Source organism: Somniosus microcephalus, chromosome 21, assembly GCF_052327205.1.
Source record: "Somniosus microcephalus isolate GS21.2 chromosome 21, FLI_Smic_1.0, whole genome shotgun sequence".
Taxonomy (NCBI): Eukaryota; Metazoa; Chordata; class Chondrichthyes; order Squaliformes; family Somniosidae; genus Somniosus; species Somniosus microcephalus.
The window spans coordinates 17,319,953-17,335,816 of record NC_141007.1 but is presented as its reverse complement, the minus strand read 5'-3'; the positions used below and the strand labels follow the sequence as shown (position 1 = coordinate 17,335,816).

The 15,864-nt window shown below is 48.6% G+C and overlaps 1 protein-coding gene across 4 annotated transcripts in view; it reads left to right on the top strand.

Moving 5' to 3' along the window:
- LOC147102621 (envoplakin-like) overlaps nt 1-15,864 on the top strand; it is a 92,923-nt gene that overhangs the window by 21,393 nt on the left and 55,666 nt on the right. For all 4 annotated transcript variants that reach the window (XM_085963282.1, XM_085963280.1, XM_085963279.1 and 1 more), the window contains exons 2-6: nt 1,850-1,937; nt 3,549-3,703; nt 7,646-7,769; nt 13,302-13,433; nt 15,235-15,276. In XM_085963282.1, the coding sequence (XP_085819408.1) occupies nt 1,850-1,937; nt 3,549-3,703; nt 7,646-7,769; nt 13,302-13,433; nt 15,235-15,276 (541 nt within the window). The remainder of the gene's footprint in view (nt 1-1,849; nt 1,938-3,548; nt 3,704-7,645; nt 7,770-13,301; nt 13,434-15,234; nt 15,277-15,864) is intronic.

Genomic DNA, 15,864 nt, shown 5'->3' with positions numbered 1-15,864 from the left:
TCGGAGGCGATAATTAGCGCCAGGCGCTAAACTTTGTGCCCGGCCGATAATTGTGCCCCAAACGGGGCGATACCGAATTTCTCCCCCAATGTCTCTCCCCCCACAGAGTGCTCCATTAATTTAGTGCTTGCAACGTTTGGAGTTCTCACTTAGGCTTTCAGAGAATTTACAGCACAGAAACTGTCAATCCAGCCCAACTGGTTAATGCTCCACACGAGCCTCTTCCCAGCTTGCTTCCTCAAACTCTATCAGCATATCCTTCGATTCCTTTCTCCCTCAACAACAACAACTTGTATTTATATAGCACCTTTAACGTAGTAAAACATCCCACGTGCTTCGCTAGTTTCCCCTAAAATGCACCTACGCTCTTCGCCTCAACTACTCCTCATTGTAGCACATTCCACTCTCTGAGTAAAGAAGTTTCTCTTGAATTACTTATTGGATTTGTTAGTGACTATCTTATATTGATGGCTCCTAGTTTTGGACTGCTCCACAAGTACTCATGTACACATGTATTTTTTCTCTCTTCCAATAGAAGTGAAGGAACATTGGCTTTTAAATTATGCTGTAGGTAAACACAATGTAACTACCTGTTTTCACTTACAATCAGGGCCATTTTTGAGGTGTCGGTATTTTTTGAGGACCGTGTCGGCTTTATGAAGCCACTCGTTAGCCTGTGCTAGTTATCTAGGCTGGCATGCAGTTAGAATCATAGAAACTTATGGCACAGCAGGAGGCCATTCGGCCCGTCATGCCTGTGCTGGTCCCCCCGTTTTTTGTCCGTGACCCTGTGAGTTCCTCATCCTCGGGCACCTGTCCAACTCCCTTTTAAAATTATTTATGGAATCAGCTTCCACCACCTTTTCAGGTCGAACGTTCCAGATCCCAATAACTCTGAGTGAAAAAAAATTCTCCTCATCTCCCCTCTAGATCTTTTGCCAACAATTTTAAACCTATGATCTCTGGTTATTGACCCACTCGCCAGAGGGAATCGTTTTTCTCTATTTGCCTCTCATCAGCTTGAAAACCTCGATTAGGTCACCGCTTAACCTTCTCTGTTCCAAGGAGAACAGTCCGAACATTTCCAACCTCTCCTCAGAACTGAAGTCCATTGAAAATCCTAAGCAATTAAGTTATGTGGAGAGACTAGCGAAGCTGGCGTTGTTCTCCTTAGAGCAGAGCAGGTTAAGGGGAAATTCAATAGAGGTGTTAAGATCATGAAGGGGTTTGCTAGAGTAAATCAGGAGAAACTGTTTCCAGTGGCAGGGGGGTTGGTAACCAGAGGACACAGATTTTAAGGTAATTGGCAAAAAAACGGAGGGGAGATGAGAATTTTTTTTTTAATGCAGCGAGTTGTTGTGATCTGGAATGCGCTGCCTGAACGGGTGGTGCGAGCAGATTCAATAACAACTTTCAAAAAGGGAATTGGATAAACACTTTGACATGAATCGGTCATTCATGAAAGAAAGACTTATGAAATAATACTGAGCGGCCTGCGGGTGGCGCTGTCCAGGGAGAGTATAAATACTCGGGCACGGGCCCAGCTTGCACAGGACATTCTTAACAGGAACTAGTGAAGGACACAACTAGACCTCCATGTTGTAAAACAGTTGATTAAAGCTTTGTTTAACGCTTAGACCAAGTGCCTAGTAGTTTTCTTACGTCACACTTGAAGGGGAAAAATTTACAGGGCTGTTGGGAAAAGCTGGGACTAATTGGAGAGCTCTTTCAAAATGCCGGCACAGGCACGATGGGCCGAACGGCCTCCTTCTGTGCCACATCATTCTGGGATTCTATGATGCACTGAGTTTCACATGTTCCCCTTTTGACTGACTCTTGTTTGTTTCAGTGAGCTGCCTATGCTGATCTCTCGGATGCAGAGGAATGGTGATCAGGTGGAAAAGGACATTCTAGACACCGAGGGTAAACTGCAAGCTGTGAGTATGATTTCTTCAGTTGAGAAACCCAGGCAAGGAGCTCGTGGCGCAGGACACCACCGAGGTTGAAAAGAGTAGGTGCGAACATGAGGTTAATCAAGAACGAATGGTCAGATGAAAGAAAAAGAACACTTGCATTTCTACAGCGCCTTTCACGACCTCAGGACGTCCCAAAGCGCTTTACAGCCAATGAAGTACTTTTGGAGTGTAGTCACTGTTGTAATGTAGGGAACTGCGGCAGCCAATTTTGCGCACAGCAAGCTCCCACAAACAGCAATGAGATAAATGACCAGATCATCTGCGAGGGAAAAATATTGGCCAGGGAGAACTCCCCAGCTCTTCCTTGAATAGTGCCATGGAATTTTTTACATCCACCTGAGAGAGCAGATGGTGGTTTAACATCTCACCATGAAAGACAGTGTGGTACTTGGATTGTCAGCTTGGATTGCATGCTCAAGTTTCAGAAGTGTTGTGGGATTTAGAGCCCACAAACCTTCTGGCTCAGAGAGGACAAGAATGCTAGTCAATGAGCCAGAGCTCACACAGGGAGGATTCAGAGGTAAGGAATATCACAGTGTGGATGTCCTGTGGGAGAAGGAGTTTGAGTCGGAGGCTGTGTACGGTGACTTCGGTTTTCAACATGTTGAGGTTTCAGGGAAGAGGGCGAGCGAGTTGGCTGGCACATTTGGAACTTGAGAAACGAGAGGAAAGTTCCAGGGAGCACTGACCATAGTGGGATGGAGACGGGAAGAGAAATTGATTGCTAGCGACAAGAGAAGAATTAACTGTTCGAGTGTACATCCCTCACATCATAGAATCATAGAATAGTACAGCACAGAAGGAGGCCATTCGGCCCATCGAGTCTTTGACGGCTCTTTGAAAGGGCAATCAGTTAGTCCCACTCCCCCGCTCTTTCCTCATATTCCTGAAATTTTTTCTCCTTCAAGTATTTATCCAGTTCCCTTTTGAAGGCTGCTATTGAATCTGTTTCCACCGCCCTATCAGGCAGCGCATTCCAAATCCTAACCCCTCGTTGCGCAAATTTTTTTTCCCTCATGTCGCCTCTGGTTCTTTTGCCAACCAGCTTAAATCTGTGCCCTTTGATTATCGTCCCTTCAGCCATTGGAAACGGCATTCCTGATTTTAAACACCTTTATCAAATCTCCTCTTAGCCTTCTCTGCTCGAAGGAGAACAACCCCAGCTTCTCCAGTCTATCCACGTCACTGTAATCCCTCATCCCTGGAACCCAGGCCGTGAGTCCCAGTGCGTCCATGAACCCTCCCATCTCCCATCACTTTACCGGGGTCAGAATCCAATCGTTTCACTGGTCTCATCTGATGCAAAGTATTTATATCCAACTCAAGCTGTCAAGGCGGAAGAGCTTGGGAGGCGCACAACCACAGCACCACCAGTGGCAGGAGGGTTAAATTACAGCAGGGCAGCAGCTTCCATTACAAATGTGGACAGGAGTTTATAATGGGGTTAAGTTGACACAAAATGCGACAAAAACTTGACAACAGAAAGTAAAGTTTAATAGACAGAAAGATGTGACATTTTTAATACATTATAGATAGATTTGACTTTTTTTTTATCTTGATTGATTATTTCAGGATAGAGTAAACCACCAGAACAAACGTCCATTCCGATACGAGACTGCGAACAATGAGACTCTAGCCCGCTCAGAAGGACTCCTTAAGGACCTCTTCCTGGATGTAGACAAGTCAAAGAAGCTGAGACACCCACAGGCGCCCGAGATCGAAGCCGAGTGAGTTGAAAGATAAGGGGTACGGTAGTGTAGCGGTAGGCCTGGACTAATAATCCAGGGAACGCGAGTTCAAATCCCACCAGGAAAGTTCGAGAATTTGAACTCTGGAAATAAAATGCTGGTATCAGTAAAAGTGGCCATGAAGCTGTCAGATTGTTGGGAAAACCCACCCGGTTCACCGATGTCCTTTAGGGAAGGAAACCCGCCGTCCTTACCTGGTCTGGCCTACATGTGACTCCAGTCCCATATGGTTGACTCTTAACTTCCCTCTGAAGTGGCCGTCAAGCCTCTAGAAGAAGGCGGCCCACCACCACCGTCACAGGGCAACTAGGGATGGGCAATAAAAGCGGTCTTGCCAGTGACACCCACATCCCAAGAATGAATAGAAAAATATATTATTCCATTCATATTTTATCTCAAACTCTCAATCTGCATAGAACCTACTCACACCAACAGTGGAGGGGATATAAACAGGGGAAGAGACACAACAATAATGAAATGGGGTCAGTTTCAAACAGTCCCAGCTCAGTTTGGAAGGAGAGAAGGGTCTGGGAATGTGGGAGGAAGTGAATGCACGGCTTGAACCCGTCAGGTTTTGTGCCAACGTAGTTTTGATTCAGAGCCCAGGCCATCTCAAAGATATGGAGAATCATGGGCATGTGGAGGTGGATGACAGGCTGGAATCTAATTCGCAGTTTAGATGGATGGCAGACAGGATAATGGACATGTGGGACTGAGTCATAGGGCTGGCTTTTGTCAGCCCCGAGGAGGCGGGTATGGAGGCGGGACTGCCGGTAAAGTTGCAGAAAGTGGGGGCAACTGGCAAACCCGCCCCCAACCCGCCTCCATGCCCTTTTGCCAGGAGGCGGGAAGCCGTCCTGCCCCGGGTCTAGTCTCCTTGAGGTGGGAAAGGGATTAAATCCTATTAGCTGCCCGTTAAAGGGTTAGTCCCATTTTACCTTTCCAAGTGCAGGCGTCCCGACCTCGGAGAACCCTGCCAGGGTAGAGGAGCCGAGTAGGAGGTCTGCGGGGTCTGAAAGTGAGATGTAGAGGTGAGTGAAGGGTGCAAGTGTGGAATGGTAAGTATTTAAGGTGTGTGTTAAGTGTTAGAAAAGGTTCACTTACCTTTGTTTCTGCCTACAGCCTTCAGCCGCGGTGGATCCGGAGTCCCGACATCTTCATTGTAGATTTCATAGACTGGATCCTCCGAACCAACAGTCACCTGATTTCTACAAAGTTGAAAGGTTTGATGAGTCCTGAACACAAGGCCTCATCAAACTACACAGAATGTCAACGTTTGACAGCTTCACAGAGCTGTCAAACGCTGACATTTCTTCTTTCAAGAAATCTTGACAGATGGTACGTCAGACGTTGACGTGCTCTGTCAGTGACTTCCCCCTAATTGGCCTGCTGGACGGGCTTAACAAGGTCAATCAGGGGAAAATCCCACTGGTTGGCCAGAGGCTAATGGAGGCGGGACTGAGACCTGGCAAGCAGCAGTCCCGCCTCCAGCACGTTTCCGTTGAGAAAATCCAGCCCATAGAGTCATAGAGTCATAGTTGTCAAATTTTGTTTGATGTAGCTCCTGTGAAGTGCGTTTTACGATGTTAAAGGTGCTATATATATATCTATTGTTGGCTGCAATCGAATTGAGGAGCTTGGATGGTTTGCATCATAGAATCACACACATCAAAGCACTGCAGGCCATTTGGCGGAATCTAAGCTAATCACATTTCCCTTCACTTTCTCCATATCCTATTATACGCCTCCTTTTCAAATACTTCCTTTTCAAATACTTGGTCCAATTCCCTTTCTAATGAGATGCTATAATCGCAACCTCAATAACCACTTGTGGTAGCGCATTCCACATTCTAATATCCCTCTGTGTGAAAATCAGTTCTTCTAACTTTCCTCTTCATTTCTCTCTGGTGACCATGCTCATTCCTTGTTATCAATTCATCAACCAGTGCAAACAATCTTTCACTATTTATCATGACATTTCATAATTTTGAAAGCTTCCACTTCTTCTTTCATCTGGCAGTAGCAAAAAACAAATCAGATGTCAATATCTAAGTCAGATATCCAGGCCAAAGCTTCCGGTGTAACAGCGTTGTAGGCTGCCTGTGAATTTCCTCTGAGGGCAGTGCTCAATGATGTGCTCCAGGGTCTGATTAGGAGCTCCACAGTCGCATGATGCGGATGCTCCATCTATGGAGAAGGTGGCAGCATCTACCACGGCCGGTTCTGAGGTGGTTGATGGTTGTCCACTGTTTGCGAGGAAGGTTCGATCCTTCAGGTTGTACTGTGGGGTCCTCTATAAGGAATCCATTCCGTATGTCGCAGCTCTTCCAAGCATTTGCTGAAGGGCTTCGGCGATGGTCCAAAATGGCCGTCTAGATTGGAGACGGGTTGGTGGTAGGTTGTTCAAGTCGGCCCGGATCGGCACGTCTTGGCTAGTGCAGCGGTTGTATTCCCTGGAGGCTGAATATTCGTGGCGTAGGTGTGGTGGTGCGATTTTTGCAAGCACGGGCAGCTAGGGTGTTGGTGTTGATAAAAGCTTCCACTGCACCCCTCGCTTTACCTTCTTAACCAGTAAAGTCAGTGAAAAAGACCCCAAATTCTGAGCCTTTCTTCATAACTATAACTTCTTATTCCCGGTCTCATTCGAGAGAATCTTCACTGTCCCCCCTCTATGCCTCTAGTAATGAGGTGACTTTTGGGGGCTGGAATCTCTATCCAAAGAATTATGGATGCCTTCATCAAAAAAATGAAGGGCGAGGTTAGGAGAAACTTTTTCTACACACACACAGGGTCCTTAGGACATAGAATTGCCCGACTAGAAACAGTGGAGGATGCACAATCCATAATCACTTTTAAAAGGGAAGAAGATAAATATTTGGAAAAAGAAAAATTTAAACAGGGTCTGGGGAAAGGCCAGGGAAATGAGACCAAGGGGTAGATCATTCGAAGAGCTGGCATAGGCACGACAGGCTGACTGGCCTCCTGAGCTGTGAAATTCTATAATTCTATGTGTGTTACAGGCTGGAATCAGTTGGTATATCAGGGGCAACTTTCTGAGTTCGGGCTCCAGGCGGGGGAGCCATGCACGCTGGCACCAAACATCAGCAGTTCGTGGGAAGGCTGCCCATGGGTTTCCCAAACATAATGGGCAGTTGCAGCCAAACTTAGGATACGTGCTGCTAGCGAGTGAGGCTCCCAACTGGCATCAGGGACTTGGAAAGTCACCCCTAAGGAATAACGGATACCCGGGAGTGAGTTACAGGCTGGAATCTAATCGAGGGGTTCGGGGTTTTTTTATATAGAATAACGGATACCCGGGAGTGAGTTACAGGCTGGAATCTAATCGAGGGGTTCGGGTGGTTTATATATAGAATAACGGATACCCGGGAGTGAGTTACAGGCTGGAATCTAATCAAGGGGTTCGGGGGTTTACATATAGAATAACAGATACCCGGGAGTGAGTTACAGGCTGGAATCTAATCGAGGGGTTCAGGGGGTTTATATATAGAATAACGGATACCCGGGAGTGAGTTACAGGCTGGAATCTAATCGAGGGGTTCGGGGGGGTTTATATATAGAATAACAGATACCCGGGAGTGAGTTACAGGCTGGAGTCTAATCGAGGGGTTCATATATAGAATAATAATGGATACCCGGGAGTGAGTTACAGGCTGGAGTCTAATCGAGGGGTTTATTTATAGGTTTATATATATTTGTGCTCAAGTCTCTGAACTGGGACTTGAACCTCGTGACTCATCAGCGAGGGTGCTACCAGTGAGCCACAGTCGACAGCTGGCCTTAGGCTGAAGTCAAGATGGCATCATGTGAAGCGTTAATAATCACAGTAGAATTACTGCAAAGTTAACCAGCAAGAATGCAGTCGTTATTTTTAACACGTGGTTGATGTCTGTTTCCGTTTAGCGTCAAGAGAATGCACGAGCGCTGGGTAGAGCAGTGCTCATCATATCGAGATCTCTACGAGACCTTCAGACTCCCTAAGTTTGAAAATTCCGTGGACTGGCCTGAGTTCCTGGCAGAGAAGCAGGTACAGTGCCCGCCCTTCGTTACCACACTGACCGAGAGGCCCTGTGCCCGGATGCACTGCAGGAGACAGCTCGAGTCCATCCCCGTAAACTTGAGCTCATCCAAAACGCTGCCGTCCATCTCGCAGCAAGTCCCGTTCCTCCATCGTCCTTCTGCTCGCTGACCCACATCGACTCCCGGTCCACCAACCCCTCAAATTAAAAATTCTCATCCGCTTGTTCAAATCCCTCCATGGCCTCGCCCCCCTCCCCAATCTCTGTAACCTCCCCCAGCCCTACAACCCTCCGAGATCTCTGCGCGCCTCTAATTCTGGCATCTTGCGCATCCCCAATTTACATCGCCCCACCATTGGCTTTAGCTGCCCAGGCCCTAAGCTCTGGAATTCCCTCCCTAATCCTCTCCGCCTCTCTACCTCTCTCTCTCCTCCTTTAAGTCGTTCCTTAAAACCTACTTCTTTGACCAAGCTTTTGGTCACCTGTCCTAATATCTCCTCATGTGGCTCGCTGTCAAATTTTGTCTGATCACGCTCCTGTGAAGCGCCTTGAGATGCTTTACTACGTTAAAGGCGCTATACAAATACAAGTTGTTGTTGCTGAGCCACCAATCAGCAGCCCTGGCACAGAAGCCAAAGTTCAGCGTCGATCACGGGGCCCCTGCTTTACGGGACTTTTTATATACACGGTTTATCTTTGCATTTGTGCAAAGAGGTTTTTGCTTTTAGCTTTGCACTGATGACCCGAGGGTAGGAATGGCTCTGGTTGCCGGGGGAACGTGTGTTTCTATATGCAACAACGCAGAGCAACCAGGCGACCTCTGACCCCCGAGATCAGCGGGATAACGGTTCCAAACTTGCAACGATTCATTCTTTCCCTGACGGCGTGAGCCTGTTTGAAGGCCCTTCGGTCCACATCCTTGAGTTTCACAATGATTGTAAACATTAAACATTTGAGGGGGAGCCGGGGGAGGTACTGGACTGAGCAGCTTTTAGATTCAAGTTGAAGGGTTTTGATAAAGTGGACAGGGTGAAATTATTTTCACTGGTGGGTGGATTGGTAGCTCGAGGACACAGATTTAAGGCAATTGGCAATAGAACCAGGGGGGCAGAGGGGGAGAATGTTCTTCACTCAGCGAGTTGTTGTGATCTGGAACGCGCTGCCTGAAAGGATGGAGGAAGCAGATTCAAGAGTAACTTTCAAAGGGAATTGGATAAATATTTGACCTGGAAATTTTACAGGGCTACGGGGAAAGGGCAGGGGGAGTGGGACTAATTGGAGAGCTCTTTCAAAGAGCCGGCACAGGCACGATGGGCCAAATGGCCTCCTCCTGTGCTGTATCATTCTATAAAGTTAGGGAAACACCCTGACTGTCCGGACGACTCATTTCCATCCTTCTAAACTTAAAGATTCCACCGGGAAATGAGGATCAGCGTGTGGAGCACTGTGCGTGCATGGCTCCCCATCCCCCAAAGTCACTGATTTCTGGTTACCAAGCCCCCTCCCCCGGCCTCCCACCCTGCCTCTTTAGCCCTCCCCTGCTCCACGCCCCCACTTACACCCCCCCACAAGTTTACTGACCCTAGTGCGCTCTACCCTCATCTCAGTGTTATAGACAGACTCCGACCCCCTATCTCAGTGTTATACAGACTCCGACCCCTATCTCAGTGTTATACAGACTCCGACCCCCTATCTCAGTATTAGACAGACTCCGACCCCTATCTCAGTGTTATACAGACTCCGACCCCCTATCTCAGTATTAGACAGACTCCAACCTCCTATCTCAGTGTTAGACAGACTCCGACCCCCTATCTCAGTGTTATACAGACTCCGACCCCTATCTCAGTGTTAGACAGACTCCGACCCCTATCTCAGTGTTAGACAGACTCCGAGCCCCTATCTCAGTGTTAGACAGACTCCGACCCCCTATCTCAGTGTTATACAGACTCCGACCCCCTATCTCAGTGTTATACAGACTCCGACCCCCTATCTCAGTATTAGACAGACTCCGACCCCCTATCTCAGTGTTAGACAGACTCCGACCCCCTATCTCAGTGTTAGACAGACTCCGACCCCTATCTCAGTGTTAGACAGACTCCGACCCCCTATCTCAGTGTTAGACAGACTCCGACCCCTATCTCAGTGTTAGACAGACTCCGACCCCCTATCTCAGTATTAGACAGACTCCGACCCCCTATCTCAGTGTTAGACAGACTCCGACCCCTATCTCAGTGTTAGACAGACTCCGACCCCCTATCTCAGTGTTAGACAGACTCCGACCCCTATCTCAGTGTTATACAGACTCCGACCCCCTATCTCAGTGTTATACAGACTCCGACCCCCTATCTCAGTATTAGACAGACTCCGACCCCCTATCTCAGTGTTATACAGACTCCGACCCCCTATCTCAGTGTTAGACAGACTCCGACCCCTATCTCAGTGTTAGACAGACTCCGACCCCTATCTCAGTGTTAGACAGACTCCGACCCCCTATCTCAGTGTTATACAGACTCCGACCCCCTATCTCAGTGTTAGACAGACTCCGACCCCTATCTCAGTATTAGACAGACTCCAACCTCCTATCTCAGTGTTAGATAGACTCCGACCCCTATCTCAGTGTTATACAGACTCCGACCCCCTATCTCAGTGTTAGACAGACTCCAACCTCCTATCTCAGTGTTAGACAGACTCCGACCCCCTATCTCAGTGTTAGACAGACTCCAACTTCCTATCTCAGTGTTAGACAGACTCCGACCCCTATCTCAGTGTTATACAGACTCCGACCCCCTATCTCAGTATTAGACAGACTCCGACCCCTATCTCAGTGTTAGACAGACTCCGACCCCCTATCTCAGTGTTATAGACAGACTCCGACCCCTATCTCAATGTTATAGACAGACTCCGACCCCCTATCTCAGTGTTAGACAGACTCCGACCCCTATCTCAGTGTTAGACAGACTCCGACCCCTATCTCAATGTTATAGACAGACTCCGACCCCTATCTCAGTGTTAGACAGACTCCGACCCCTATCTCAGTGTTAGACAGACTCCGACCCCCTATCTCAGTGTTATACAGACTCCGACCCCTATCTCAGTGTTAGACAGACTCCGACCCCTATCTCAGTGTTAGACAGACTCCGACCCCTATCTCAGTGTTAGACAGACTCCGACCCCTATCTCAGTGTTAGACAGACTCCGACCCCCTATCTCAGTGTTAGACAGACTCCGACCCCCTATCTCAGTGTTATAGACAGACTCCGACCCCTATCTCAGTGTTAGACAGACTCCGACCCCTATCTCAGTGTTAGACAGACTCCGACCCCCTATCTCAGTGTTATAGACAGACTCCGACCCCCTATCTCAGTGTTAGACAGACTCCGACCCCCTATCTCAGTGTTATAGACAGACTCCGACCCCCTATCTCAGTGTTAGACAGACTCCGACCCCCTATCTCCGTGTTAGACAGACTCCGACCCCTATCTCAGTGTTAGACAGACTCCGACCCCTATCTCAGTGTTAGACAGACTCCGACCCCCTATCTCAGTGTTAGACAGACTCCGACCCCTATCTCAGTGTTAGACAGACTCCGACCCCCTATCTCAGTGTTAGACAGACTCCGACCCCTATCTCAGTGTTAGACAGACTCCGACCCCCTATCTCAGTGTTAGACAGACTCCGACCCCCTATCTCAGTGTTAGACAGACTCCGACCCCTATCTCAGTGTTAGACAGACTCCGACCCCTATCTCAGTGTTAGACAGACTCCGACCCCTATCTCAGTGTTAGACAGACTCCGACCCCCTATCTCACTGTTAGACAGACTCCGACCCCCTATCTCAGTGTTAGACAGACTCCGACCCCTATCTCAGTGTTAGACAGACTCCGACCCCCTATCTCAGTGTTAGACAGACTCCGACCCCCTATCTCAGTGTTAGACAGACTCCGACCCCCTATCTCAGTGTTATTGACAGACTCCGACCCCTATCTCAGTGTTAGACAGACTCCGACCCCTATCTCAGTGTTATAGACAGACTCCGACCCCCTATCTCAGTGCTAGACAGACTGCGACCCCCTATCTCAGTATTAGACAGACTGCGACCCCCTATCTCAGTGTTAGACAGACTCCGACCCCTATCTCAGTGTTATCGACAGACTCCGACCCCTATCTCAGTGTTAGACAGACTCCGACCCCCTATCTCAGTGTTAGACAGACTCCGACCCCCTATCTCCGTGTTAGACAGACTCCGACCCCTATCTCAGTGTTAGACAGACTCCGACCCCTATCTCAGTGTTAGACAGACTCCGACCCCTATCTCAGTGTTAGACAGACTCCGACCCCCTATCTCAGTGTTAGACAGACTCCGACCCCCTATCTCAGTGTTAGACAGACTCCGACCCCTATCTCAGTGTTAGACAGACTCCGACCCCCTATCTCCGTGTTAGACAGACTCCGACCCCCTATCTCAGTGTTAGACAGACTCCGACCCCTATCTCAGTGTTAGACAGACTCCGACCCCCTATCTCAGTGTTAGACAGACTCCGACCCCCTATCTCAGTGTTAGACAGACTCCGACCCCTATCTCAGTGTTATAGACAGACTCCGACCCCTATCTCACTGTTAGACAGACTCCGACCCCTATCTCAGTGTTAGACAGACTCCGACCCCCTATCTCAGTGTTAGACAGACTCCGACCCCCTATCTCACTGTTAGACAGACTCCGACCCCTATCTCAGTGTTAGACAGACTCCGACCCCCTATCTCCGTGTTAGACAGACTCCGACCCCTATCTCAGTGTTAGACAGACTCCGACCCCTATCTCACTGTTAGACAGACTCCGACCCCTATCTCAGTGTTAGACAGACTCCGACCCCCTATCTCAGTGTTAGACAGACTCCGACCCCTATCTCAGTGTTAGACAGACTCCGACCCCCTATCTCAGTGTTAGACAGACTCCGACCCCCTATCTCAGTGTTAGACAGACTCCGACCCCTATCTCAGTGTTAGACAGACTCCGACCCCCTATCTCAGTGTTATCGACAGACTCCGACCCCCTATCTCAGTGTTAGACAGACTCCGACCTCCTATCTCAGTATTAGACAGACTCCGACCCCTATCTCAATGTTATAGACAGACTCCGACCCCTATCTCAGTGTTAGACAGACTCCGACCCCTATCTCAGTGTTAGACAGACTCCGACCCCCTATCTCAGTGTTAGACAGACTCCGACCCCTATCTCAGTGTTAGACAGACTCCGACCCCTATCTCAGTGTTAGACAGACTCCGACCCCTATCTCAGTGTTAGACAGACTCCGACCCCCTATCTCAGTGTTAGACAGACTCCGACCCCTATCTCAGTATTAGACAGACTCCGACCCCTATCTCAGTGTTAGACAGACTCCGACCCCTATCTCAGTGTTATAGACAGACTCCGACCCCTATCTCAGTGTTAGACAGACTCCGACCCCCTATCTCAGTGTTATACAGTCTCCACCACCTCACATTCTATGTCGGTTTAACATCCTCAGTTGTTATGTTCACAGAGGGAGATCAATAATGGTGGATATGGACCACAGTTGCCAGAATTGGAAAGACAGATTGCAGCGCAGCACATAATGAGTAAGCAAATCGAAGCCTATGGACCCGAAATGAACAGCCAGTCCATCACCGACCCGGTAAGGAACAGTGGGTGATGTGGGGGACACCCAGCCTTTGTGAGCTATGGAGGCTACAGCCACTTTTCTACCTCAATATTTAATGTGATGCATTTGATTTTGTGATTGTCACTATTTCAGAAATGTTCTGTGAGTCTCACAGCCCAAAGAAAAGAAGCTCGTGAGTTGGTGTTCTAATATTGACAGGCAGTCAAGGTGCCCTCATTGGGGAAATGGCCCCCTCTTCATGATTGGGTGCACAGTTCCAACAAGTCACCACAGGAGAGAGAGAGAGAGAGAGAGAGTGCTTCGATTCCAGATGGCCGGACCACTGCTGCCCTGTAAACGCCCACTGCTTGCCAGCTGCCCTGTAATGGCTTGAAGAATTCCCTACCCACGGGTGTCAGCCATGGCTCAGTGGGCAGCACTCTTGCCTTTGAGTCAGAAGGTTGTGGGTTCAAGTCTCACCTCAGAGACCCGAGTACATAATCTAGGCTGAAGGGACAAAGCGGCTTTTCTCACTGGCGGAGACTGTGCGGACGGGCACTCATGGAGACCTCTCCCTCACACCGGCCCAGGAGCAACAATGGAACATTGTTCTTTTTTTTGTTAAAGAAAAAAGTCTCGCCGTTTTTTTCTCTCAAGCCGCTCGGAAGCTGCTAGAATCCCAATTCTGAGGTAGGCCTGCCCGGTCGCATCTCCACCCCCATCTCGGGGGTAGGCCACTAATGACCCCACAGCCGGGGTCAAGGGGAGCTTCTCCGTGGTCCACCCCACCGGGAACGTTCTCCAATCCGAAGGGGATCAAACAAACCCCAGCTCTAATGCAGAAAGGCCCTGCACCAAGGCCGTGTTCTGGATTAAAAGCAGTAAAGTAGCAAATGCACATCGCTGACCTGAAAAACAATAGGTAGGGTAATATTTTGTTTTTGTTTTCTTGGGATGTGGGCGACACCAGCAAAGCAGCATACAGGAAACTTTGGTTTATCTGGAGGTTAACTGTCCGGAATGCTCGAGCCACCGGCAAAAATCAGGAGCTGTTTCGTTAGGTTTTTTTTCTTTTCGTTGCTTTTTTTTCACCAGTCAGGCTCTGCAAGGTCTCGCTGAAGCTGTTGCTAAGCTACAGAGACGCTTGCAAGGTACGGCCGACTGTTTAGAAGCTGTTGCTAAGCTCAAAATCTCCGTATGTTTCAACATTAGCGCTGGTTTGTCCGGCAGTTTTGATGGGACGGCAACAGCTCGGTCCCGTCGGTGCCGGATAGCACAAAGTTTCCTGTATATTGCCCATTCCCCAGTTGCCCTGAGGGCCATTAAGAGTCAACCACATAGTGTGGGCCTGTAGTCACATGCAAAACCACACCAGGTCGATGTGGCAAGTTCCATTCCCTGATGGACGTTAGTGAACCAATTGGGTTTTTACAACAATCTAGCAGCTTCCATGTTCATTTTTCTGATGCTAGCCCCAAAATGACAAGATCTGTTGAATTCAATTTCACTACTTGGCCATGGGTGGGATTTGAACTCACGACCTCGGTGGCACGACAACCGCTAGGCTACTGCTGTTGGATCTTCTGCAAATTGAAAAATGAAGCAAGCCCCTTAATAGAACTAAACAAACCAAAGCAAGGAGAGGGGAATACAATGGGTAAAGGGCAAGATGGCTTCTGTCACAGAGAGACAGTTAACAGGTTTCAATAGCCAACAGGCTTTTCGAAAGGCTACAAGCATCACCTCAGCCAGGTGGTGAAAAGCGACTTGAAAGACAAAAAAGGGAGTAAAAACAGCAGGAGGCCATTGCTGATCTTTTTTCTTTGTCTTACAGGAGGAACTCAAGAATGCCCAGAAGCAGTACAAAAACCTGGCGGTGAGTCGCCATTGCTTGCACGCAAGTAATCTTCATAGGGCACGTGTGAGCGTGTGGAATTAAGTCAGTCCATTCAGTGCCAGTCCATTCAGTGCCAGTCCATTCAGTGCCAGTCCATTCAGTGCCAGTCCATTCAGTGCCAGTCCATTCAATGTCCTGGTTGAAGGAGCACTTATGAGTCTGAAGGATGCCCTTGTTGCAGTACCCCAGTTTCTCGGGTTTCACAGGTCCTCATTCTTTGGCCTAACTTCCTGCTGTATTGTAATTTGGGGTTTAAAAACCATAGGCGCAATTACCCTCAAAAATGACAGGGGGATATTGGAGGCCTATGCACACAAACGCCCCAGCCACAGTTGTCAATCTTGAAAATAAATTTGCACAAAGTTGTCTGATCCAGTGGTTCTTTATCTATCTGATCCCAGCAGAACACTCAACCTCACACCCTCCTCTAGCTACAGACACTGGTAGTGGTAATCTACTGAACAATCTCTCTCCTCCTCAAATTGTTTCTACCTCTTCCGTTTATGTTTCTCTCCTCCCTCATCTTCATCTCTCCTCTAACCTTAGTTTCTCTGTCTCCTCTTTTCG